The 20,078-nt window shown below is 44.2% G+C and overlaps 5 protein-coding genes across 5 annotated transcripts; 2 read left to right on the top strand and 3 right to left on the bottom strand.

Annotated features, from left to right (window-relative positions):
- Nucleotides 1-3,303: 3,303 nt before the first annotated feature.
- EAE98_011107 (uncharacterized protein) lies at nucleotides 3,304-4,194 on the bottom strand (the record flags this gene model as incomplete). Its single annotated transcript, XM_038958729.1, has 1 exon — nucleotides 3,304-4,194. The coding sequence occupies one exon, from the start codon at nucleotides 4,192-4,194 to the stop codon at nucleotides 3,304-3,306; it is 891 nt and encodes a 296-aa protein (XP_038804920.1).
- Nucleotides 4,195-4,896: 702 nt separating this feature from the next.
- Nucleotides 4,897-5,695, top strand: EAE98_011106 (uncharacterized protein; the record flags this gene model as incomplete). The annotated part of the gene is made up of 2 exons (XM_038958728.1): nucleotides 4,897-4,957; nucleotides 5,043-5,695. 2 exons carry the CDS (start codon nucleotides 4,897-4,899, stop codon nucleotides 5,693-5,695), a joined length of 714 nt encoding a protein of 237 aa, XP_038804919.1.
- A 1,140-nt stretch (nucleotides 5,696-6,835) lies between these two features.
- Nucleotides 6,836-8,317, bottom strand: EAE98_011105 (uncharacterized protein; the record flags this gene model as incomplete). The annotated part of the gene is made up of 3 exons (XM_038958727.1): nucleotides 6,836-7,606; nucleotides 7,661-7,800; nucleotides 7,861-8,317. The coding sequence occupies 3 exons, from the start codon at nucleotides 8,315-8,317 to the stop codon at nucleotides 6,836-6,838; spliced, it is 1,368 nt and encodes a 455-aa protein (XP_038804918.1).
- Nucleotides 8,318-11,167: 2,850 nt separating this feature from the next.
- Nucleotides 11,168-11,419, top strand: EAE98_011104 (uncharacterized protein; the record flags this gene model as incomplete). Its single annotated transcript, XM_038958726.1, has 1 exon — nucleotides 11,168-11,419. One exon carries the CDS (start codon nucleotides 11,168-11,170, stop codon nucleotides 11,417-11,419), a length of 252 nt encoding a protein of 83 aa, XP_038804917.1.
- Nucleotides 11,420-19,445: 8,026 nt separating this feature from the next.
- Nucleotides 19,446-19,832, bottom strand: EAE98_011103 (uncharacterized protein; the record flags this gene model as incomplete). The annotated part of the gene is made up of 1 exon (XM_038958725.1): nucleotides 19,446-19,832. The coding sequence occupies one exon, from the start codon at nucleotides 19,830-19,832 to the stop codon at nucleotides 19,446-19,448; it is 387 nt and encodes a 128-aa protein (XP_038804916.1).
- Nucleotides 19,833-20,078: the final 246 nt, after the last annotated feature.

Here is a 20,078-nt window from a genome sequence, read left to right as displayed (position 1 = left end):
TTGATGGATTGATTGCGATGGGGAGTCGCGTCTGGGGAATTATTTTGCGCGAGGCTGGGCCGTGCACTTGCGGATCAGAATTAAGAGATTGAGGAGACAGGGAGAGTAAGGCATTAGTGCCTGAGGATTTTATAATTATTCGAGGTGTGTTTGGTCTGGTCACAAGTTAAGCTTCCATTTTCATTCTCGAGGTTATGATCTTCCTGTGCCATTCAAGTCGCCTGGTCCGGGTATGTTTGAATTCGTCGTTTTCATCTCTTCTCTGATACTTCAGATATTTTGGCTATCTTGTCGCTACTCATATACAATGATGACTCTAGCTTTGGTCTGAAGATCTGTGGTCCAAGTTACTTTAGCAGGCTTTGAGGATTGGTATCCCAAGGTTACTGTCTCCTGAAATTACCTTGCCCTCTTAGACGAGGGTTCAAGACCTATGATGATCATCTTTGATCCGGTATCATTAGTAGGCGGCCTCGACTCAGTCCAAGGGCTTTATCATTGAAGCAAGTGGCAATGCAGCCTTTCTCCTTATTGTTCATGTTTTGGTTCTGGCAAGTACGAGAGGCTTAGGAAGCTACATTGCCTGTTGGATGAAATTTGACAATCTGTCAATAATTGGCCCCTCTAATCTCCAACCTATCCTCTAGTCATTAGATGGCCTGGAAATATGCGTAGATTCTTACCAGATTAAATATTAAATCAGGATATGTCGGGCGATTTAGAACGCCACAGCCTTTCCTTTCTTCCCGTTAGCTTTCTATGCCATTGTCCATTCTAGCTTCCATGGACAGCAGCGAAGCATGCGAACCTCATCAATTTCTCCGAAAAATGTAGAATTTCTTCACGCGACAACACAAGAGATCTTTTATCCGAAGGCGCTATGATTCGAAATAGTAATTACAATGTATTAAAGCAAGGTTTCCACCTCATAACTAGCAGTCTCTCAAGTGCCATTCCAAACCTCCAGCATCTTTCTTTATTCACAATTCTCTACAAATTTACTTCAACTTCATCTCAAACACTCCAGATGAGAATCCATTAACTTTCGAAATCCTTGTTGCATGTTTTGCAAAATCCCGTGTACTTCGTCTAGAAGCCTGCTTCGTCTTTCTAGAGCCAATTGAATATCGATTCTGAAACTATCGATACCTAAAACACTACAAAAAGGTTTTCACCAATGTCTTTTGCATGACTTAAACGCCAACTCTTCTAAGTGGCCGACCAAGTAAGGAGCATTGCCTTTTATTTATAGGCATCTAACCCACTCAGAGGCCGAATCAGGGTCACGCTAACGACTACACACCATGCCAGCTGCTGTCCAAAGATTTCAGATATGCAACAAAACGATCTCACTTCATCCATCCACCCCTTTATGCGATAGAGTTTACCCAAACAACTTCAGATGACAATCCCCTAACTTTTCATAAGTTTCGTTGCACATCTGAGAAATCTCACTCCTCGCTAGTAAAGCCAGGAACCCGAATGAAGCGTTCACTAGCAACTATAAATCTCAAGCTAGCCATAAAGTTGCAGCACTACATCTGTAGATCTGCAACAAAACAATGAAATCCGTATATTCACTCACCAATTCGCTATAGAACACACCGAAAACTTTCAGATGAAAACCTACTAACCTTATCATAAGTTTCGTTGCACATCTCATAGACAAAGAGTATCCTTAGAATTCTTAACCGAATACTGCTAGCGATACTAGTAACAAGCTAGCCACTCCTTAGTGGAGTTATGCGTAACCGGTATATGGTGTATACACCGTGTAGAGATCGTGTAAGCTAGCTTACACCGTGTATACACCATGTAAAATGTATACACCATGTAAAATGTTTACACCATGTATACACCGTGTAGGGATTTTACACCGTGTAAAGTTATACACATTTACAGATATGCAACAAAACCAACTTACCTCACAATTCACTACTTCACATGACAATCCACTAGGTCTTCTCATATGTTTTGTTGCATATCTGAAATATTTTTTTCTATTTCTAATTTTCTCAACCACTTGAACTTTTTGAATCTATCACGCTAGCAACGCTAGCAACAAGCTAGCCACTATATGCATTTACAGATATGCAACAAAACCAATCTACCCTCACAATTCACTACTTCACATTACCGAGCCCACCAAGTAGCTTGCTTCCAAGGTTCACACAACAACTCCATTCACATATTTGTTGCACACCTGAAATATTTCTTTCTTCTCCCAATCCTCCTAATAATCACTCGAAAGTGTTCAATCTACTACGCCAGCAATAAGCTAGCAACACTAGCAACTATACAAACCACTATATACACCTGCAGATATGCAACAAAACTCACCTTTCTCCACAATTCACTACTTCACATTACCAAGCCCACCGAGTAACTTTGTATAACAACTCACCATTAGATAGGTATCTTTCAATATTCTGTTGCAGTGGACATCTGAAATATTTCTTTCCATTTCCATCCATGGATTTCCTTGATCATCGCTTTACTACCTACCTGCCTGGTATCAGAATTCTCAAATGGAGAGCACGCTAGCAACAAGCTAGCAACTATACACATCACTATTTGCATTTACAGATATGCAACAAAACTTTTCAGAAAAGCTAGCTCCTGTTTATCGCCCTAAGGTTACCGAGTATTATTCACTTTATAAGAAAGAAATGCTATGGGAAGATATGGAGTTTGGGATCATAGATAGGTAGATGTAAGATCTTATATAGAATGTTCTTGATACCTACTTGCTGTAGAGCATGGGATGGGATGGGATGGGAGTGAGATATACTATGATTACTTAGGTGGGTAGAGGCATCTATGATATGTGTGTTTTCAGATGATATAGACGTACAACGTAACGTGCATGACCATTTTGTACTGTCATTATTATTACATTTCCCACAGGAATGGCTCCCAAGTTGTAGGTATTTCCATAGTTGTACATGTTTGAGATATTTTGCAAAGCCGAATCTGCGATATGTTTTTGCGATGTGCCTCGAAGGATACGCTTTTGTATTATCGTGCCAAGTAGAGGATCATATTTGATGTCAGTATTCACAATATCATGTGAATAATATTGTGCTTGTAGTGCAAAAATTCAAACACCCTGGATTATGCACACAAACCCCTTCTTCGCCATCCATCTGTTATCAACCCATTCCGGGTATCAACAAGTGGCTCCGGTTTCTTGACGAGTAACCACTAATCATTAATGACATCACTTCTGTAGAAACCCTCAGGATACCAACACCTCAACACATACAAAGTATCTTTCCCCTCGCACCCTCGCACCCTCGCACCTCACACCTGCGTAACCTCATCTCTCCTAATCCCAAAGAAATAATTCCCCACCTTCTCACTCCCAGGCACAACCTTCCACCCCAACCCCGGCACATAAACCACCCCCCTAACAATCGGACTATTCCAGCCCCTCTCCCTCAAAAAATGCCCTCTCAACTCCTCCTCATTAATATACTGATTCCAATCATGCGTCCCCCTCGGTACAATCCCCATAACATCCTCCGCCACCACCTTCGTCGTCAGCCAACTCGTCCACGTCCTCGCCATCGTACTCATGATAATCCATCCCCCGGGCTTAACAAACGGCGTACACTTATCCAAAAACTCAGACGGATACGTAATATGTTCGATAACCTCAAACAACGAAAGCACATCATATTGTTCCTCCCTCGATGTCGGCCTCGGTAAACCCTCAATCGACGTATTCAAATACGTTAATTTCCCCTGCAGTCCCGGATCTTTGCGCGCATGAGCTTTTGCAACATTCAACACTACGGGCGAAGGATCAATCGCCGTGACGCTCCCCGAATTGCCCAATCTCGCAGCACTTTCGGCGAAGATCCCGCCGCCACAGCCGATATCGAGATATTTCAGCCCGGAGGATGCGGGGGGGATGGGCTGCGAAGAATGACATGTGCGAATGAAATCATGACGAAGCGGATTCATTAGATGTAGTAACCGTGAAGAGCCATGGGGGTCCCACCATGTTGATGCAAGGGCATTGAAATGCGAGACTTCGTTGGGGTTGACGGATGATAAGGAATGAGAATGATTGGGGGAGGTCGATTGACTTCGGAATTGGTTCTGGACGTATCGAGGGGCGGTTCGGAGAAGTAGGTTGATATTTCGGAGGGATGTCGGACGTAGTGGCGTGGAGAGAGTGAGGGGCATGATTTGTATATTTGTGTGTATGTATGTATATATGTATGTAAATATAATGCTACAAAATCCCTATATAATCCTGTACTCCAAGTCGACGGCCAAGCTCTTTCGTTACCAATAGGAATTGGATAATGTCGACTAGTTACCTGGGGATGTGTAATCAGCTCCAAGGAATAGATTCGTCGAGGCTCAAAACGTTTGAGAAATGCCAGGTTGTTTGTGTAATTTTCGTATATGATTTGTTGAAAAGCATTTGCTGACATGAAAATTAATTGGTTTTTGTCAGCCTCTTGGTAAGCCCTTATGCATTTCTGTCTTCCATACCCCTGTACTATACCAAAATCCCCTAGTTGTCCGATGCCGAAGATCTTTCCATCCGCCCCGGAGAACAAAAAATGTACTCAGGGCACTTATGAGGATGTTCAGCTACTTAAGGTTCATACTGTAGAATCGTATCCACTGATGTGAATATATAATCATACATATACGATACCGTTCCTCGTATCATTCTTGAAGAGAGGTATTGCTTATTCATTGTTACTTCTATTACCGTCATCGAAAGAAAGTCCAATTGTCAAATCATCATTAGATATCTCACGACATCTCCCCACTATCATTCGGAAGCGGGGCACTTTTATATATTCATCCCATCTTCTCAGTCCGACTCCCTCATTCCCTTTCACGCCCAACGTATTCTCATCAAAATTCAAAATGCCTTCTTCAGATATAATCCACGAATTCGATACAATTGAAGACACAATCACTGCCTTCAGTAAGCACCCCCTCCATCCGCTCCTTGCAGGTCCTTCCCATTCAAACCCATCCCCCCTACCAACTAACTCTCCTCCTCCTCCCAGAAAATGGCGAATTCATCATCGTCCTCGACTCTACCTCGCGCGAAAACGAAGGCGACCTAATAATATCTGCCAGCGACATGACACCCGAAAAAATGGCCTTCATGGTCCGCCACACCTCTGGCATAATCTGCACACCGATCCCCCCCTCCCTAACCACGCAATTCGCTCTCCCCCAAATGGTCAGCGACAACGAAGATCCCAACCGTACCGCCTACACCATAAGTATCGATGCCAACCACCCATCGACCACCACTGGCATCAGCGCCCACGATCGCTCTCTCACCTGCACCATGCTTGCGGATGCGAAATCCAACCCGCAGAGTTTCCGAAGACCCGGTCACGTATTCCCCTTGCGGGCGCGCGAGGGTGGTGTGCGTGAGAGACCCGGACATACGGAGGCTGCGGTGGATTTTTGTAGATTGGCGGGAAAGCCGCCTGTGGGGGTTATATGTGAGATTGTGGAGGATGGAGAGGAAGTTGCCGGACAAGCGATTAGGAAGGAACCGGGCATGTTGAGGAGAGATGGATGTTTAGCTTTTGGAAAGAAATGGGGGTTGAAGACTTGTACGATTGAGGCTCTAGTGGAGTATCTGGAGGAGAAAGAGGGGAAGTGGGTGAAGGATGGGGAGCAGCGTAATGGAAATGGGATTTGAGTAAAAAGTCGATCTATGTGTATTAAGAAAGATATCAGATGTGATTTTTGGAAAGAAGAGAAGCTGGAAAGGAGGCCGCTCGAAGGCAAGGGAGAGGAGAGGTAGACATCTGCAGGAGATAAAACGGAGATGATAAATTTATTGGATAGATGATGAGGAGTTCAACTGGTCCTTACTTGTAGTTCTATATGGGGCTTGGTATATTAGATTCAATCGCCGCGAGGAGCAAAAGGCAAAATCTCAACAATGGAATTTAACTAGGTGTTCAAATGTTTCTTGAGTCTTTTTTACATTCTACTATTTTGCAAATCGGATATACCACATCTCAAGTAGCTACTTTGCATGTATGTATACGCACTAAACTCGGTTTCATCGAAAAGAAGAAAAATCACAAATAGCATTGCAAAGAAACAATCATCTCGCAATACATTTCACAAAGTAAAATACAAAAGTCATTTTAAATTTTCTTCATTAGTGGCAATTCTACACATAATTTTGGCGCCAGCAAATGCAGCAAAAAAGCAGCCTCCTAGCAAGCATCCCGCCCATCAATTTATTCACCTCCCATCCCTCGCCCCAAACAAGACCAGACCAACCCAATCCCGGAATTACTACTTTACAATAAAGTAAGAAGTAAAGAATTTGAGCCCTACTGCTCAATTTATCACAAAAGCTAATGCAAACATCCCACACCAAAATGTGTAGCCCTAAGAGCGAGCCAGTCCAACGTGAAAGTGGGTGCCGTGAAACTTGATACCAAGTGTGATGAATGTGAAAGGTAAGAGACCAATATCATCATTATTGCCATGAGCCACAACCCCGAAGTTATTTAATCAGAAAACAAGGTCGTTTGCTTCATAATGTCTAGAGATTCTTTATTCCACCGAAAGAAAACCGCCTAAAAATCACAAGATCGCAGTAGAATCTCAAGAACGCCAACATCGAGATAGAAAAGCCTTTTTGATAGTATGCAGTACTGTCGAACATCAAGAGTGAACGATCAGAAAGAAATGAAAGAATGAGTCGTGATGTGTACAGGGTATCAAACATAGTTCATGAAAAGATCCATAGCACTATGAAAACCAGAGAATCGTTTAAAGCAGGCAGAGGAAGAAAGTTCCAGACAATACGATATGTTCATCATTGAGCTGTGGCCCATAGATCGCCCATTCTTGGCTTCATATCATATTGTTCTGGCTCCGTGCTTTGTGGTCTTCTCATATTTGAATTTGGGTAATACATCTGGCCGATCGCTGCGCCAGATCCATACGGGTCAGGGTCTGGATAGACATAGTTGTTATTATGCGATGGAGATCCCATGTGAGATGGTGATTGCCAACCCATGTTGGTCATGTGGGGGCTACCATTTGCGCTACCAGGTTGACGTTGTTCCATGTTGGCAGGAGGCTCTAGAATGTTTGGTGGGCCATAACCGGTTGGGTGGGAGGTAGGTCGTTGTTGCTGCATACCATTTGCAAAAGCAGTAGAGACTGGTGGTGGCTGGCTTGGTACACCATAATCACCACGAAGATGACCAGGTAAAGAGCTGTTATTCATGTAGCCGTAATCACCAGGGTGGCGCTGCATGCCATTCATTGGTGCCATGTCAGAACTTGGAGAAGCAGAGAGATGTCGGCCTGGTGAAGGAGTTGACATTGGAGATCCATTGTTTGAATATGACTCGCCATCGGAACGTTGTCTGCTAGGTCTGTTATTACCAGGTCGAGTGGCGAGAGCCGCAGCAGTTGCGGCAGCAGCCTCTTCGACAGTTCCGGTATGATGGTTTTGGTGGCGTGTCAAAGTGGTTCTTCGGGTGAAAGTCTTTTGACAATCGGCATATGGGCACTTGTATGGACGCTTTCCGGAATGAATGCGCCTGTGTCTAGCAAGAGAACTGGAATCACTAAAGGGCTACTTTAAATTAGCAAAATTCATCAACCTATAATGTATGAAAATAATGCTCACCTTTGCACAACGTTCGCAAGTGTGAGGCTTTTCACCAGTGTGAACTCGGAGGTGGACTGTTAAAGCTGATCTTTGAATGAATTGTTTGCCACAACCCGGATAATCACAGACATGAGGTCGGACACCACTGTGAATTCGCTCTAGATAAAGGGGTCAGCAACTCGAGTCGGATCATAATTATTTTTTATGAAGAAACTTACCATGTCTTGCAAGGTCACTTCGGCGAGCAAATCCTTTGCCACATGTACTACAAGGGAAAGCTTTTGTGACTGTGACATCTCCAGGTTGACGTTGACGCGTGTTATCTTGTTGTTGTGTGGGCATCATACTGTTATCGAAAGGAATATCAGGGCGGTAAGGTTGTTGCATCATTGGCATCGCATTTTGCATACCGGGAGGTGAAGGATAACGCATGCCATTTGGTGCTCCGTTCATTACGTTCATTCCCATTCGTGGTGTAGAATATTGAGAATGCTCAGAACCGTGAGGAGAAGTACCTCTCTCGGATCCAGTGTCAGACATGCGCATTCCGTTGGCTTGCGATATAGTTTGGAGTAAGTGTAAATCTTGAGCCTGAGCTTGACCACTAGCTGATGCTGCTGCCGCCGCCGCTGCTCCTTTCACTCCTTTCGAATTAACTATTTCTTTGATATCCATAATGAGATGATTCTTTTCAAGATTCCCTTGGCTAGAAAAATGAAATAAAGAGGAATAAGAGAAGATTATAGGACGTGATCGACGCTTGGATCAGGCGTTCGTACCAAGTTTTGAAATCTGGTACCGTGTCTCGAAGGTTGCTTTGTGTCTCGGGAACCAGTGTTCGAGAGGCTGTAAGTCGTATGCAAGAATATTAAATGGAAAATACTTTGCAAAGATTTAGATTGGGCCGTAATGACCAGAGTGACCGTAGTGAGTGAATTAAGTAGAGTAACGTGATCGAAAGTTCTTCGTTCCAATCAAAAGTAAAGTGACCTTTTAGATTGACTTCTTTTGAGGGGATTTTGCCGCTTTTCACTTTTTTCAAAAAGTCTATAGTGGGTGAATATTAGCAAAGTGTTATGGGGTAAGAGATGCAATGCTGTGTGTGGTGTTGGCATCAACAACAACAGCACGGTGCACACCGCCAATTCTCCTAATTTTGTAGGAAGAATAAGGTAGAGTTCAGGGTGGATGAGTGGGCGAGTGGATGAGCGGGTGAGCGGGTGAGTGGATCCAGTGTGTATGCACTGTATGTACTGCGTGTGTGTAGATATGTAGGTAGATATCCGAGCTTGCTTACCTTATTATTGATTGACTACCTAGTAGGTCACTGTCCACTGTATGGATGGCTTCAAAAATAAATTAAAAATAAAAAAATTGACCGCGACAGACAATTTTCACGATCAGGTACTATGTAAAAATCCGCCAATCTGGACACTGGGTGGGCGGGGATGGGATGCGGGAATGTCACAACGCACGGGCAATCGTACAGACCGGTTAAAATTGGTTGCCTCTTCTTTTAATCCTTCTCAAATCAGAAGAATATGCTTTTCCAATTGATGGAACGCTGATATTGCTCGAGTTTCTTGGCTTGATTTCGCTGGATGGAAATGATCTCCTAGACGCGACTGCGCATGCGTGTTCTTTGATTCCAAGGAAGTACCGTACCGTATAAACACTGCTTCGTGTGAGCTAGCAATGGTTCTCAGAACTTGAGAATATGTTTGCACCTCTTTTGAGTGATGCTGGTTCGGGATACTGCAGTGTCTGAGGCACGAGCCAAAGGTTCGTCTGATGAGACGATATATTGGATCAGTGGTGAATGTGAGATGTGATGAGGCAAAGTGTCTTTGCAGTGGCGCGTTTTCGAATTTGGTGTGAATCGAGTTTTGTGAATCCGCAAATTTATTCTCTCAATAAGTGAGCCTAGTCCAACAATCCTTTTCTTTTCTTATGTATGCGCTCTTGAGACTCGAGACCTTCTGCGAATACTCAGGGTCTGGACACAAACTATTCGCGTCGCAAAGTTATATCTGTTTGTAGAATCTGTTTGTAGAGCGCGTCTTGGAGTTGGAGAAGTAATTGATCCTTTCAAGGAGTCGAGAAATCGAAAGAAAGATTTGGATTGATCTTCTAGTATTCCATCGGATGTTAGTGATTTGTTTCCCTATCCTTGGTAGTTGATGGGTGAGGACATGCAAACTTACATTGAGGTTGTAATTCGATCTTACGGGATTGGACTGACGTTGGAGTGAAGTGGTAGTTTCCAAGGTGACACGAAGGTTATTAAGATGCCTCGGAAGGAACCATGCGACTGCTGCAGGGCGGAGAAGAGATCTCGAGATGGAGGCGGCTTCTGGGCTGAACTAGAAGCTCGGGATACAATGCGGCAGGTACTCTTTCTTGATAGTTAATAATGCGCCGATGCCGATTTTATAGATTCGATACAAGAAATAATGTACAATCAAGTTGAAATGGTCTGTTGATGTTCTTCAATTAGAAACCACAAATGATGAGCCAAGATATCAAAGCGTAGATGCTATGGTTGGAGAGAGGACGGATGAGGAGTTTGGACTCTAGAGAATGAGATAGGGAAGGTTCATGTATCGTGAAAAAAATGAGATGCTCTCGCTCGCTCTCTGTCTCTCTGTCTAGGTACTCACAGATGATTTTTAGTGGTTTAGCGTTTGGATGTGTGGGTAAGGCGTAGAATTGTCAATGGACTTCTACGAGCAGTCTTCTACTTCTTTTTTTTTCTTCTCGAAAAAAGAGGGTGAGATATTTGGGTCTCTAGGTATCTGGGTATCTGGGTATCTGGGTGTCTGGGTGTCTGGGTGTCTGGGTGTCTGGGTGTCTGGGTGTCTGGGTGTCTGGGTGTCTGGGTGTCTGGGTGTCTGGGTGTCTAGGAAGGAGAATTGACAAGGAATGCGGAAATATTGGGAAAGGACTGGGAGCAATAGTTGAGGGAAGGGGTGGGTTGTCGAGATATCCGGGTTTCGAGGATCGAGGGGAGGGGGGAGGGGGGAACTTGGGAAGATTGAGAGTGAGAGGGGGGGGATTAATGAACTAGAAGCATAAGTAAAGGGTTCCGAATCCTTCTTTTGGCCTTCCATTCGGCAATAGTGGGTGTATTACGAGGATATTTAGAATTTTAGATGGATGTCGATGCTTTTTTTTGTTTTTTTAATTTACAGGGGCGGATTAGGTTTTGCAGGCTTTTGTTGATGGAGACCTCTTGGAAATCCTGGTTTGCTGGTACGATAAAAAGAAAAGTCGCTAAAAGCTTAAAACAGGGTGGTCAGAACTTTAGTCCTCGATTTACTAGGTATAGTCAGTCTCTATAGGGGAATTGGGAAGAGAGACTTGGAAGAAGCAGGGCAAGGGAAAAGAGAAAAAGAGGAAAAGATTCATGTCAAGAGTCAGGAATTGAGACTCGATGGAATAATAATAGATTGCTTGATTAGTCATGGATTGATAGAGGACTGAGATGGTTGAAGAAAGAAGAAAGAAGATGGAAAGAAGAAAAGAATGATGATGAAGACGATGAAGAACAAACAGAAGAAGAAGAAGAAGAAGAAGAAGAAGAAGAAGAAGAAGAAGAAGAAGCAGCAGAAGCAGCAGAAGCAGAAGAAGAAGTGGAAAAAGAAGTGGAAAAAGAACAAGGACAAGACAACGGCACTTCTAATCGATCCGAGTACCTTTGAATACTTCGTACACACGTCTGTCGCTCGATATTACTTGGGAATATGCACATATCAAGGACAAAATTGTACTCTGTAAAGACTGTAATAATAATAAACAGTATGCACCAAAAGAGAGATGACTTGAAATCTGCCGATCAACCTCCACTTCTCACAGTCCAATGTCCAATGTCCAATGTCCAATGTCCAATGTCACTCCAGTCACCAATGTCCAGTGTCCAGTGTCCACTTCTCATCCACTTTCTTTTAATATATGTAAATATTTACATACACTTGACTGGATGAAGATTTGCGACTACAGAGGTAGGTAGACTCTTGCTGACTTGCTAAGTTTCGTTTCCAAGATCCCCTAGTTTACCCTGGTCACAACCGACTCAATCCTATCAATCCTGTCACCGCGATCTCTCAACGATGATTAGATGACTGCTTCCTGCTTCCTCCTCTTGACATAGGCACCAGCTAAAAGAATCTACTGTACAACACATGCTCACTCGCCATACGTTTGCTCTCAGGGGCTAATATCTGGAGCATATGTGAACTTTGCCTCACGCTCCATCTATAACGTGCAGGCCAAATACGCACGCCTATTGATTGCACGCGTCGATTGCCACAGCTTCATGCCAGTGCCACTTTCATATCATTATACTTTCACTCAATCACATTAATGGTGGACCCCAAAGTAAGCTTGACAGGATAATGCTAACACCGGTTCAGTATCAAAGCCATTCCGAGCTTTCATTGCTCTCATGCCATTTTTTTCAATCGTGGTAAATTAGCTGTATTTACAATGTCCATGCCCATACCCAACCAATTGCCATTCATCTTGATTCTTCAAGATGAGTGATCACTGATGATCTAGTGACCAAGGACCACCCGGGGGTCCATTGCCATTATGCTCCCTCAATTAACGGTGCCCCACGCTACATGCTACATGCCACTCCCTACCTCTAAGCTGTCCGACCACCGCGTTTATCATTTGTGCTTGCAAGTTGCACGAATTGTGACCTCACAAGCGCTACGCTGTGTCAGGTATAGGTCAAGGGGCGTGAGTTAAGTTACAAGTGGTAAGGTACGCTGCCGCACTATGTCAATTACCCCGTAATGAGCCTATTGGAAACATCAGCCATCTCCTGGAGTGCTGGGAAGTCACACCCTGGTAAACCTTGAGGCTCGAGCAGCCTCTTGATACTCGATAGTAGATAGTAGATACGTACCCTACACCGTCATAAGGTTTTACGGAGTCCGAACATGGTAATGATGGGTGGGTGGAGCTAACTGTGCTAAAACTCCTACAAAGCTAAGCCACAATGTGCCTGTGCCTGTGCCTGACTGCATTACTTTCCACGAGAATCTTAGGTAGGTCATTCCTAGATAATTTGTATACTTAACCGCCTTGTGAACAGTGACCTTGCATAGGTATCATTTAGTGCCACCGTCGTGTTCAACTGTTCAACTAAGAACGGCATCGGTGCGGTGCAATCACTCACAGCTCGTTGACGGACATTATAAAAGAGATGGACTCACAATCCCGGATTCAAAAACTTTACGGAATGCGTTGATGATTCTTCAATAGCGTTTGAGAAGCGATCACTATCCTCGGTCCAATGCGAGACACGTGGGGCGACTCGGACGAGTAAGAAAATGGTAGCAAATTCCGGGGGGGTTTTGAGATTTGGAAACTAGGAGGCGGTATAGAAGAGTACCAGGGGGAGGGACAACTCTGGTCTGCGTGCCCCTGAGCGGGAGAGGACCCGGAAGACCTTGAACATAATGCTCAAATACCGGTCTCGTGACTGTTCTTTACTTAGACACACCGTAGAGCCGATCCGTCGATGATGCAGTCCCTTGCACGGCAGTCTTCATAAATGGAGGCTTTTGAAATTCCGACTGGTTGAGAAACTCGTAAACCCTATCAAAGTGCATATAGGCGAACAGCATTCGAACGCATAGGTACTAGAGGACGCTTTTTAACTCGTATCAGAGGTCCAAACTGCACTTTATCATCAAAGGATCAGAAGATCAAATATCCTGTGTAATGTGCAATGTGCAATGGACACTCTAGATTGCATAACAGAGCGTCAACGATTGTGCTGTAGATAAAAGGGGACAATCCTAGGGAAGTTGACGTATACACTGTCGGGGAAAAGTTAACTAGGTGACGACGATCAGCTGGTTTAGGGGCAATGAAGGGTACATAGGTATTGCCAGTAACCAATGTGAAGCAATGCGCTGAGAGACTGTAACATCAACATATATGGCACATGGAAACCACTCCATAAACTGGTGGCGTGATATGGAAAATCTATCCCTTCTTCCATACGGTTGGTAACTTGTCTTGTGAGATGGCACTCTTATTGAATTGCAAGGGGTCATCAAGGGAAGTAGCCACTGCCATTTCGGTTACAGTGATAATATTCCTTGGAAATTGAATGGACTTTTTGAGGGGGAGTTTGGTAGAAACCTACACATCCATGCATTCTGCTAGCTTATCAAGAACTTCTAGAAGGTTTCAGGATATTCTTTTCATCTAGGAAGCCGACAAATGTCTTGGTCCAAAGTCACCGTCAAAGTTCCTTTTATCAATATTATGCTACAATCCCCATCTCTACCAGACTTTGGCAATATACACGCTGTATGTCTACCAACGCAAGTACCGGAATCTGCCCAAAGACATGGGAAGAGTATCCTCTCTCTCGTCCCTCCCCAGTCAAAATGAATACCGTAACTTGCTCAAGTCGACAATGCCCCGTTTCCCCTGTCTGCTCCGTTCCGTCGGTCTCTTCCCTGGAGATTTGTCACATCCAATTCTATTGGTAATTGGCACCTGGGCCTCGGACAGAAGCTAAGTTCATTTCCCCCCCGGGAAGCATCTCGCATTTGGCTAAGTGTGTGCTTAGGACTCATGAGTATCACAGCTTTTGCAATCCTTCGCTGCAAGGTGACCCCACCTACCTCACTATTCCAAGGGCGCTTCATCATAATGACCATGGAACCATGTTATTTTCTGCTAATAAAACGTGCGAACCTTGTCAAGTCGTCAGATCTAATTTCCATGTTACCAGAGGCCATGGCATTGGATTCGCTGGGTCGCTTTATTATCCATGCGTTGTCTTTGCCATATAATCTTCCTCTACTACCGGAGACACTACACTGCAACAAGTACCATTTGGACTATCGCCCTTTTTCAAGTTCCTAATAAGGGATATCCGAAAACGATGATTGATTTTTCGGAGAAATCAAACCTCTTTCAAGCATCTTGCTTAGACGGGGATTTACGTTTGAATCATCGAGGTGTGTGGTCGTTGATGTCAAATTGATTACGGTACATGCAGTATGTTGGTCCATTATTTTCCTATGTTATTAGCTCTCGGTATCTTATCCTAGGATGTAACTTTGGCTGGATGGTAGCCTGATTGATGAACTATATGTTCAAGCGCTCACACTGTCAAGGGAAAGAGTGGGAAGGTATATCTAGCTTTCTCATTGCTAACCGCTAACGTTCCAGAAACGGAACATTACGCTTTCATGGCACTTCAGACTTTCAATTTGACCAGGAATAGAAGATTGGGAACGCAACGATTCGTCAAGCTTCAGGGATGTGCCATCACCAGGCTCACAGCAATCTTTTTTGACAGCCATTACTCGTGCTGCCACAAAGTAGGTATGCAACTCTACCGCTAGAAAAGCCAGGTTACTCCTGTCGTAGTTTACCATCCCGTGGTATGTGCATCTAGCTTCGGATTCGCATACTTTCTGGCCGCACGAGTACTTTAAATATATGATTGGACCCGTATTAACTATAATACTAAGACGCTAGAAGCTTCATTAACACCTTCTAGAACAAGGACATGAATGTTTCACCCTCATATCGGAGACTTCGGATGCTGTGGGGTCTTTATGGGCTCAAGAATCATCATCATGCAACTTCAAAGCAAGGCGAGAGAAAGTAGAACAATTAAGAAACCGGTCAGACCGACCGGAACATGATGAGATGTCCCGCTTCGAATAGGTTACCAAGCCAAGTGACCACAGTGCTTGGGCATGGCAGATGGGATCCTTGTCGCTCCCATATTCCATTGTCATTCTACAGGAAGTTTCAATAGATGACGTTGCATTGTCCTCTTATACTTCCCTAAATTTTCTTCTCGGGTTTGAATTATGGTTAGATTGATTGATTTCATTATTCAGCTACGACGTTGGGCCATAGAGAACCTGTCTCGCACGTTATGCAATGCTACCCTAGTAAAGTTTAATTTCTTTGATTTTTCAATACCAGCTATGCTAATTACGCTCTTGTTCCGCCTGTTGCATAGGCTAACTTACCCTCCTGCCCTCATCTACCTAGGGCATATTCGGATCGATGCAATTCTGCAGGGCACAAGAATGCATACGACGTGGCCAATGCGTTGCGAGGACTTTGTTTCATACGGTAGATACTTTCCGATTCATACTCTTGGGGCACCGAATCAAAAGTAATCATTGGGCTGAAATTGCTGCGCCGCAAACAGTGATTAACGTATATCAACCGTCCCGAAAACACTCTCTTTGGTTTAGGTATGCTATATTTGATTGTCTGCAGCATTTCCGAGGTGGGAATACTATTCTAGCGCCTCTACACCTCGTGGCATTTCGGGTTTTGGCACATTCAGATAGATCGCCGAGATTACATATTCAGCAGATATGTCCAATGGAGCAGAGGCTGGAGAAGCACTGGCAGAAGAGTAGACAAAGTTGACTACTCATCCTTACCTATAGTTACATCAGTGCATTTAGCATGAGAACTAATAAACGGGAAGATGTCATATCCTTATGTTTTTCCCGCAGCCGAAGAGCTTTTGCCAGTCGGTGGCGCATACCACGTCTTCCCCTTCTGCTGAACAGTTCATACATCAAATTCCTTTGGGGGTAGATCATGGGCTTGTTTCACTCCACTAAAGGACTTCTATCCCACTTATGCGCCTAATGATGCTTCAAATACTCGCTTCATTGTCAAAACTGGGTTAATCCCTGGGAATTTCGATTTTAAGTTTTTTGTCTCACCAACAATATGCCTCGCTATTCGTGTCCTGAAGATTTGCAAAATGGATTTGCAAATGAAGGGAACATCCTACACTCTTTTGTATAGGAAGCACTACCGCAATGCGGCTTCTGTCGTGAGCTTTGGTTTGAGATGCGGTCCTGACTAGCACTCAGTCGCGTTTTGTCTCGAAATCTCCACGTGGATCTCGAAGATTGAAGGAGCCTCGTTTCTTCTAGAGTATTTTACGACGCGTGAAGCGGCACGCATCAAGCCATATATCATGACCCTCGCTGAGATGAACGATCTAACAATTTATGATATTGTTACAATTATACACCGTACAAATCTGTACACCGCCTTGAGGGTTATATTGACAGCCTAAAGATCTACAAATCATAGGTCTTCGTCCCCAGAGATTGATCAGCAAGAACCGAAGTCCTCCACTATGGTTTACGACGATGAATTCATACCGCCGATTTCATTAGTTGCTTTAAATTGAGTAAATTTCATATATTTGCTTCTTCATTTCATCAGTGAGGGGGATACCCTTGTGCCTCATGGTACTGTCATAAGACAGCTGAATTCAGATACTTAGAAACCAAAAGATCAGTCCACTTTCTCTGTATTGCACTCACAGTTGCTGAGCTCAAAGTGGTGTCGGCTTGATCAGTAACCACAAAAGAAACGACTCAATCATGCAATTCCAAATACCAGTTGATCTGAGGTAGATCTTCAGGAAAAATCGAGGATCCCACCACTGACACCAAAATCAGAGTCTCACCATAGCACGGGGAGATAAGTTAGAACTGAGCTTGCTGTCATATAAAATTCTAACAACTCATCACGGAAATACAATAGTACTTCCGGGACACAACTAAAACTTTCACTATGTGTCAAGTAAAGGCATTTGTTTGCCTAATTCTGGACCATTTCAATTGTGTGGGGAAATTTTTCGCAAATGCTTTCTTTTCTGTCTGCTAAACATGGATTTGGCGATGAGTTCCCACTTAGTACGCAAACTAACAGCCTCAATATTGATGTGTAATTTTGTAAAAAGATGTGGCGTCGCTTATGCAGCGGTATGACTGGACTCACTGGAGATGGTTTATAGAGTGTTGTGTACGGGCGAAGGTTGGCTTTGAGGGAGTAGCGGTGGGTGGGATGATGGATGGTTACATGATCGCTGTGGCATGAGGTAAAATGATACGACTGGGACTTGACGGTTTTCACTGCTATCTAGAATCCAACATCGGCGCTCTAGAATTTGCGTCATGGAGCAATCGATGAATCGATGAGAAGGGGATGGATATCCAACTTCCAAACTCGTAGCCATCCATGGTCATGCCTGACTATCAAACATCAATCTAAATTATCCACCCCCATTTTCAATTGACCATCTGTTCATCTATTCACTCGCTTTAATTTTCAACCGCGTACTGCGCTTGTATCCTTGACTCTTCCATCATGATTCATCGCATTTCTTCTGCATCCGCATTCTCAAAATTCCCCATCCATCTCGGCATTCGCAGGCTGCGCAGTGCATACATAGTATAGTATAGTATAGTACGGACCCCCACGATCTGCAATGCCGTCGTCGTTCGTGGAGCGCGAACTCTCTGCTCGGATAGCTCATGGGCAGGTGCGGCGATGTGATGTGCTGTGCGATGGTGTGCTGTGCATGGAATTTGCTTGTTGGCGTGGTGGGATGGGATGTGGTGGGATGGGATGGATGGGGCGCGGTAGGTACCGGATCAATCGGTAGGTGAAGTGTGTGTGCGTGGTGGGTTGGGTTTGGATGGAGGGGAGATGGGAAGATCGTTGCTTGAGCTGTGCGTTTGGGGTGCGCAGGCGGTTGTATGTCGGGAGTTGGGGAGTTGGGGGATTGGGGATTGGGAACTGAGGGGGGCAAGAGAAAGGTGAAAGATTGGATGTTGGTGGTGGTGTTGATAACGGTGTTGGTATTGGTGGTTGTGGACTGAGACGGACGCTGAGTCTGAGTCTGAGATTGAGGTAAGTGCATTTTGGGCTTGAGAAATGAGGAAGCTGGGGAGGTGTGTATGTGTAGGTATGTATCTTTTTTCAGAATGTTTAAGATAAAGTCTGATTTTTCGTTGGTGATGAGTAGTTTGGATGTTCGAGGAGACATTGTTCTATTGAGTCTGGAGGGGCTTAGTGATTGCATTGTACTTGTTGTGGTTTTCAAGAATATGTTTTGAGGCCAATGGCATGCCATGATATGGTGAGGTACGACGGTATGGCGTTGAAAATTTGCTGTTCTATGGACTACATAATTACTCAAAGAATGAATGTGCTTGAATCTCTAAGCTCACTGCAAACTCGATACAGAGACAGATTTTGACATGAGATCTCTTGAATATAATTTTTCTTCAATCACTCTCAGTCAAGCAATGCTTATGAGGCTTCATAACTCCTCCATTTCCTACGCGAGTAGGCGATGTGGCATCAACATATTTACCCTGTACAATCATTCACGTCTATCGAAATATGAGATACTTTGATACGGAGAACACGCTCCCATATCATACCACACTATGCCGCATAATTGCATGTATGAGACGATCCCAAATGCAAACCATACCTCGGTCTGCAGGGCATGGCTGAGTGTGTGTACTCACTCGTGTCATGTCATCTCATTGTATGGAATAAATCTCACATATTGTCGTAATCACATGTCTTAGTCGCGTTCATGCCGAGGATATAGGGTTGACATTGCATGTGTGTTAGTTTGTGGGGGGATGAATCATGTTGTGATAAATCGCGATTCATGTTTGGGGATAAGTCATGATATGTATTGGTTGGTGACTGAGTCTGGAACGAAAAAAAAAAAATGTGTGACTTTTATGTGCTCACGATATGTGATCGAAAGGGTTCCTTGTTCACGTCACATCACAGTTCTGCAAGACGGGTTTAGAAAGCCATGCGTATATTCCTCCAATCGTTCAAATCCACCCAGCCCGTCTCGACAAAACACACATCTTGTAACCACTACCCGACAATGCTCAATAATCCTTGCTCTCACACCTTTGATTCCAATATTCAACGTTCACCATCGTTCTTGTGATTCTTACTCATCCCAAAATCTAGAACTCTCGCTACCGTACCCCATCTGCTTCCTGCTCTCCTCTTTATTCCTCTCCTGCTTTCCTCGCTCATGGGCTCTAACTTTGTGAAAGTTCTGCACCTCATCATTCGGGTGCTTACTAGTATCGCAGCTGTCATAATAGCTCTCGCATTTGTCACCAGCGCTATAAAAGCTGTGACGACTGGCATCTGTACCACCAGTGCTACGATTGCCTCTTTGTTTACCACCACTGGTAGCCGCCTTTGCGTGCTTGGTGTTCTCCTTGGGTTTGGCTGTCTGCTGTCTTGATTTGTTCGAGCCCTTGCGTTTCTTACCTGTTGGGCCTGATGGAGGCAAAATTTTGTCTTTTACTGAGCTCCAGAGGGCCATCTTCTTTGATTTCCTTAGGTAATAGAGGTTAGAGGATAGAGGGGCGAGGAATGATGATCGAGATTTGAGTGTGGCGATATGGATGTAGAAAGTGAAGCAGCGCTGAAATCGGTGTGATGGCACTAGATTTTCAAGAAGTCGTAAAAGAGCGGGCTGCCTAGTGTAAATATGGCGTTGTTGTATGCTCTATATCGATGAATTTCGATTTAAGATATTGTATTGATCCAGACCGGCACCGGGCTGAGA

The sequence above is a fragment of the Botrytis deweyae genome (genome assembly GCF_014898535.1).
Source record: "Botrytis deweyae strain B1 chromosome Unknown BDEW_044, whole genome shotgun sequence".
Lineage (NCBI taxonomy): Eukaryota > Fungi > Ascomycota > Leotiomycetes > Helotiales > Sclerotiniaceae > Botrytis > Botrytis deweyae.
Note: the sequence above shows the minus strand (reverse complement) of the source record. Positions and strands in the feature narration are given on the sequence as shown.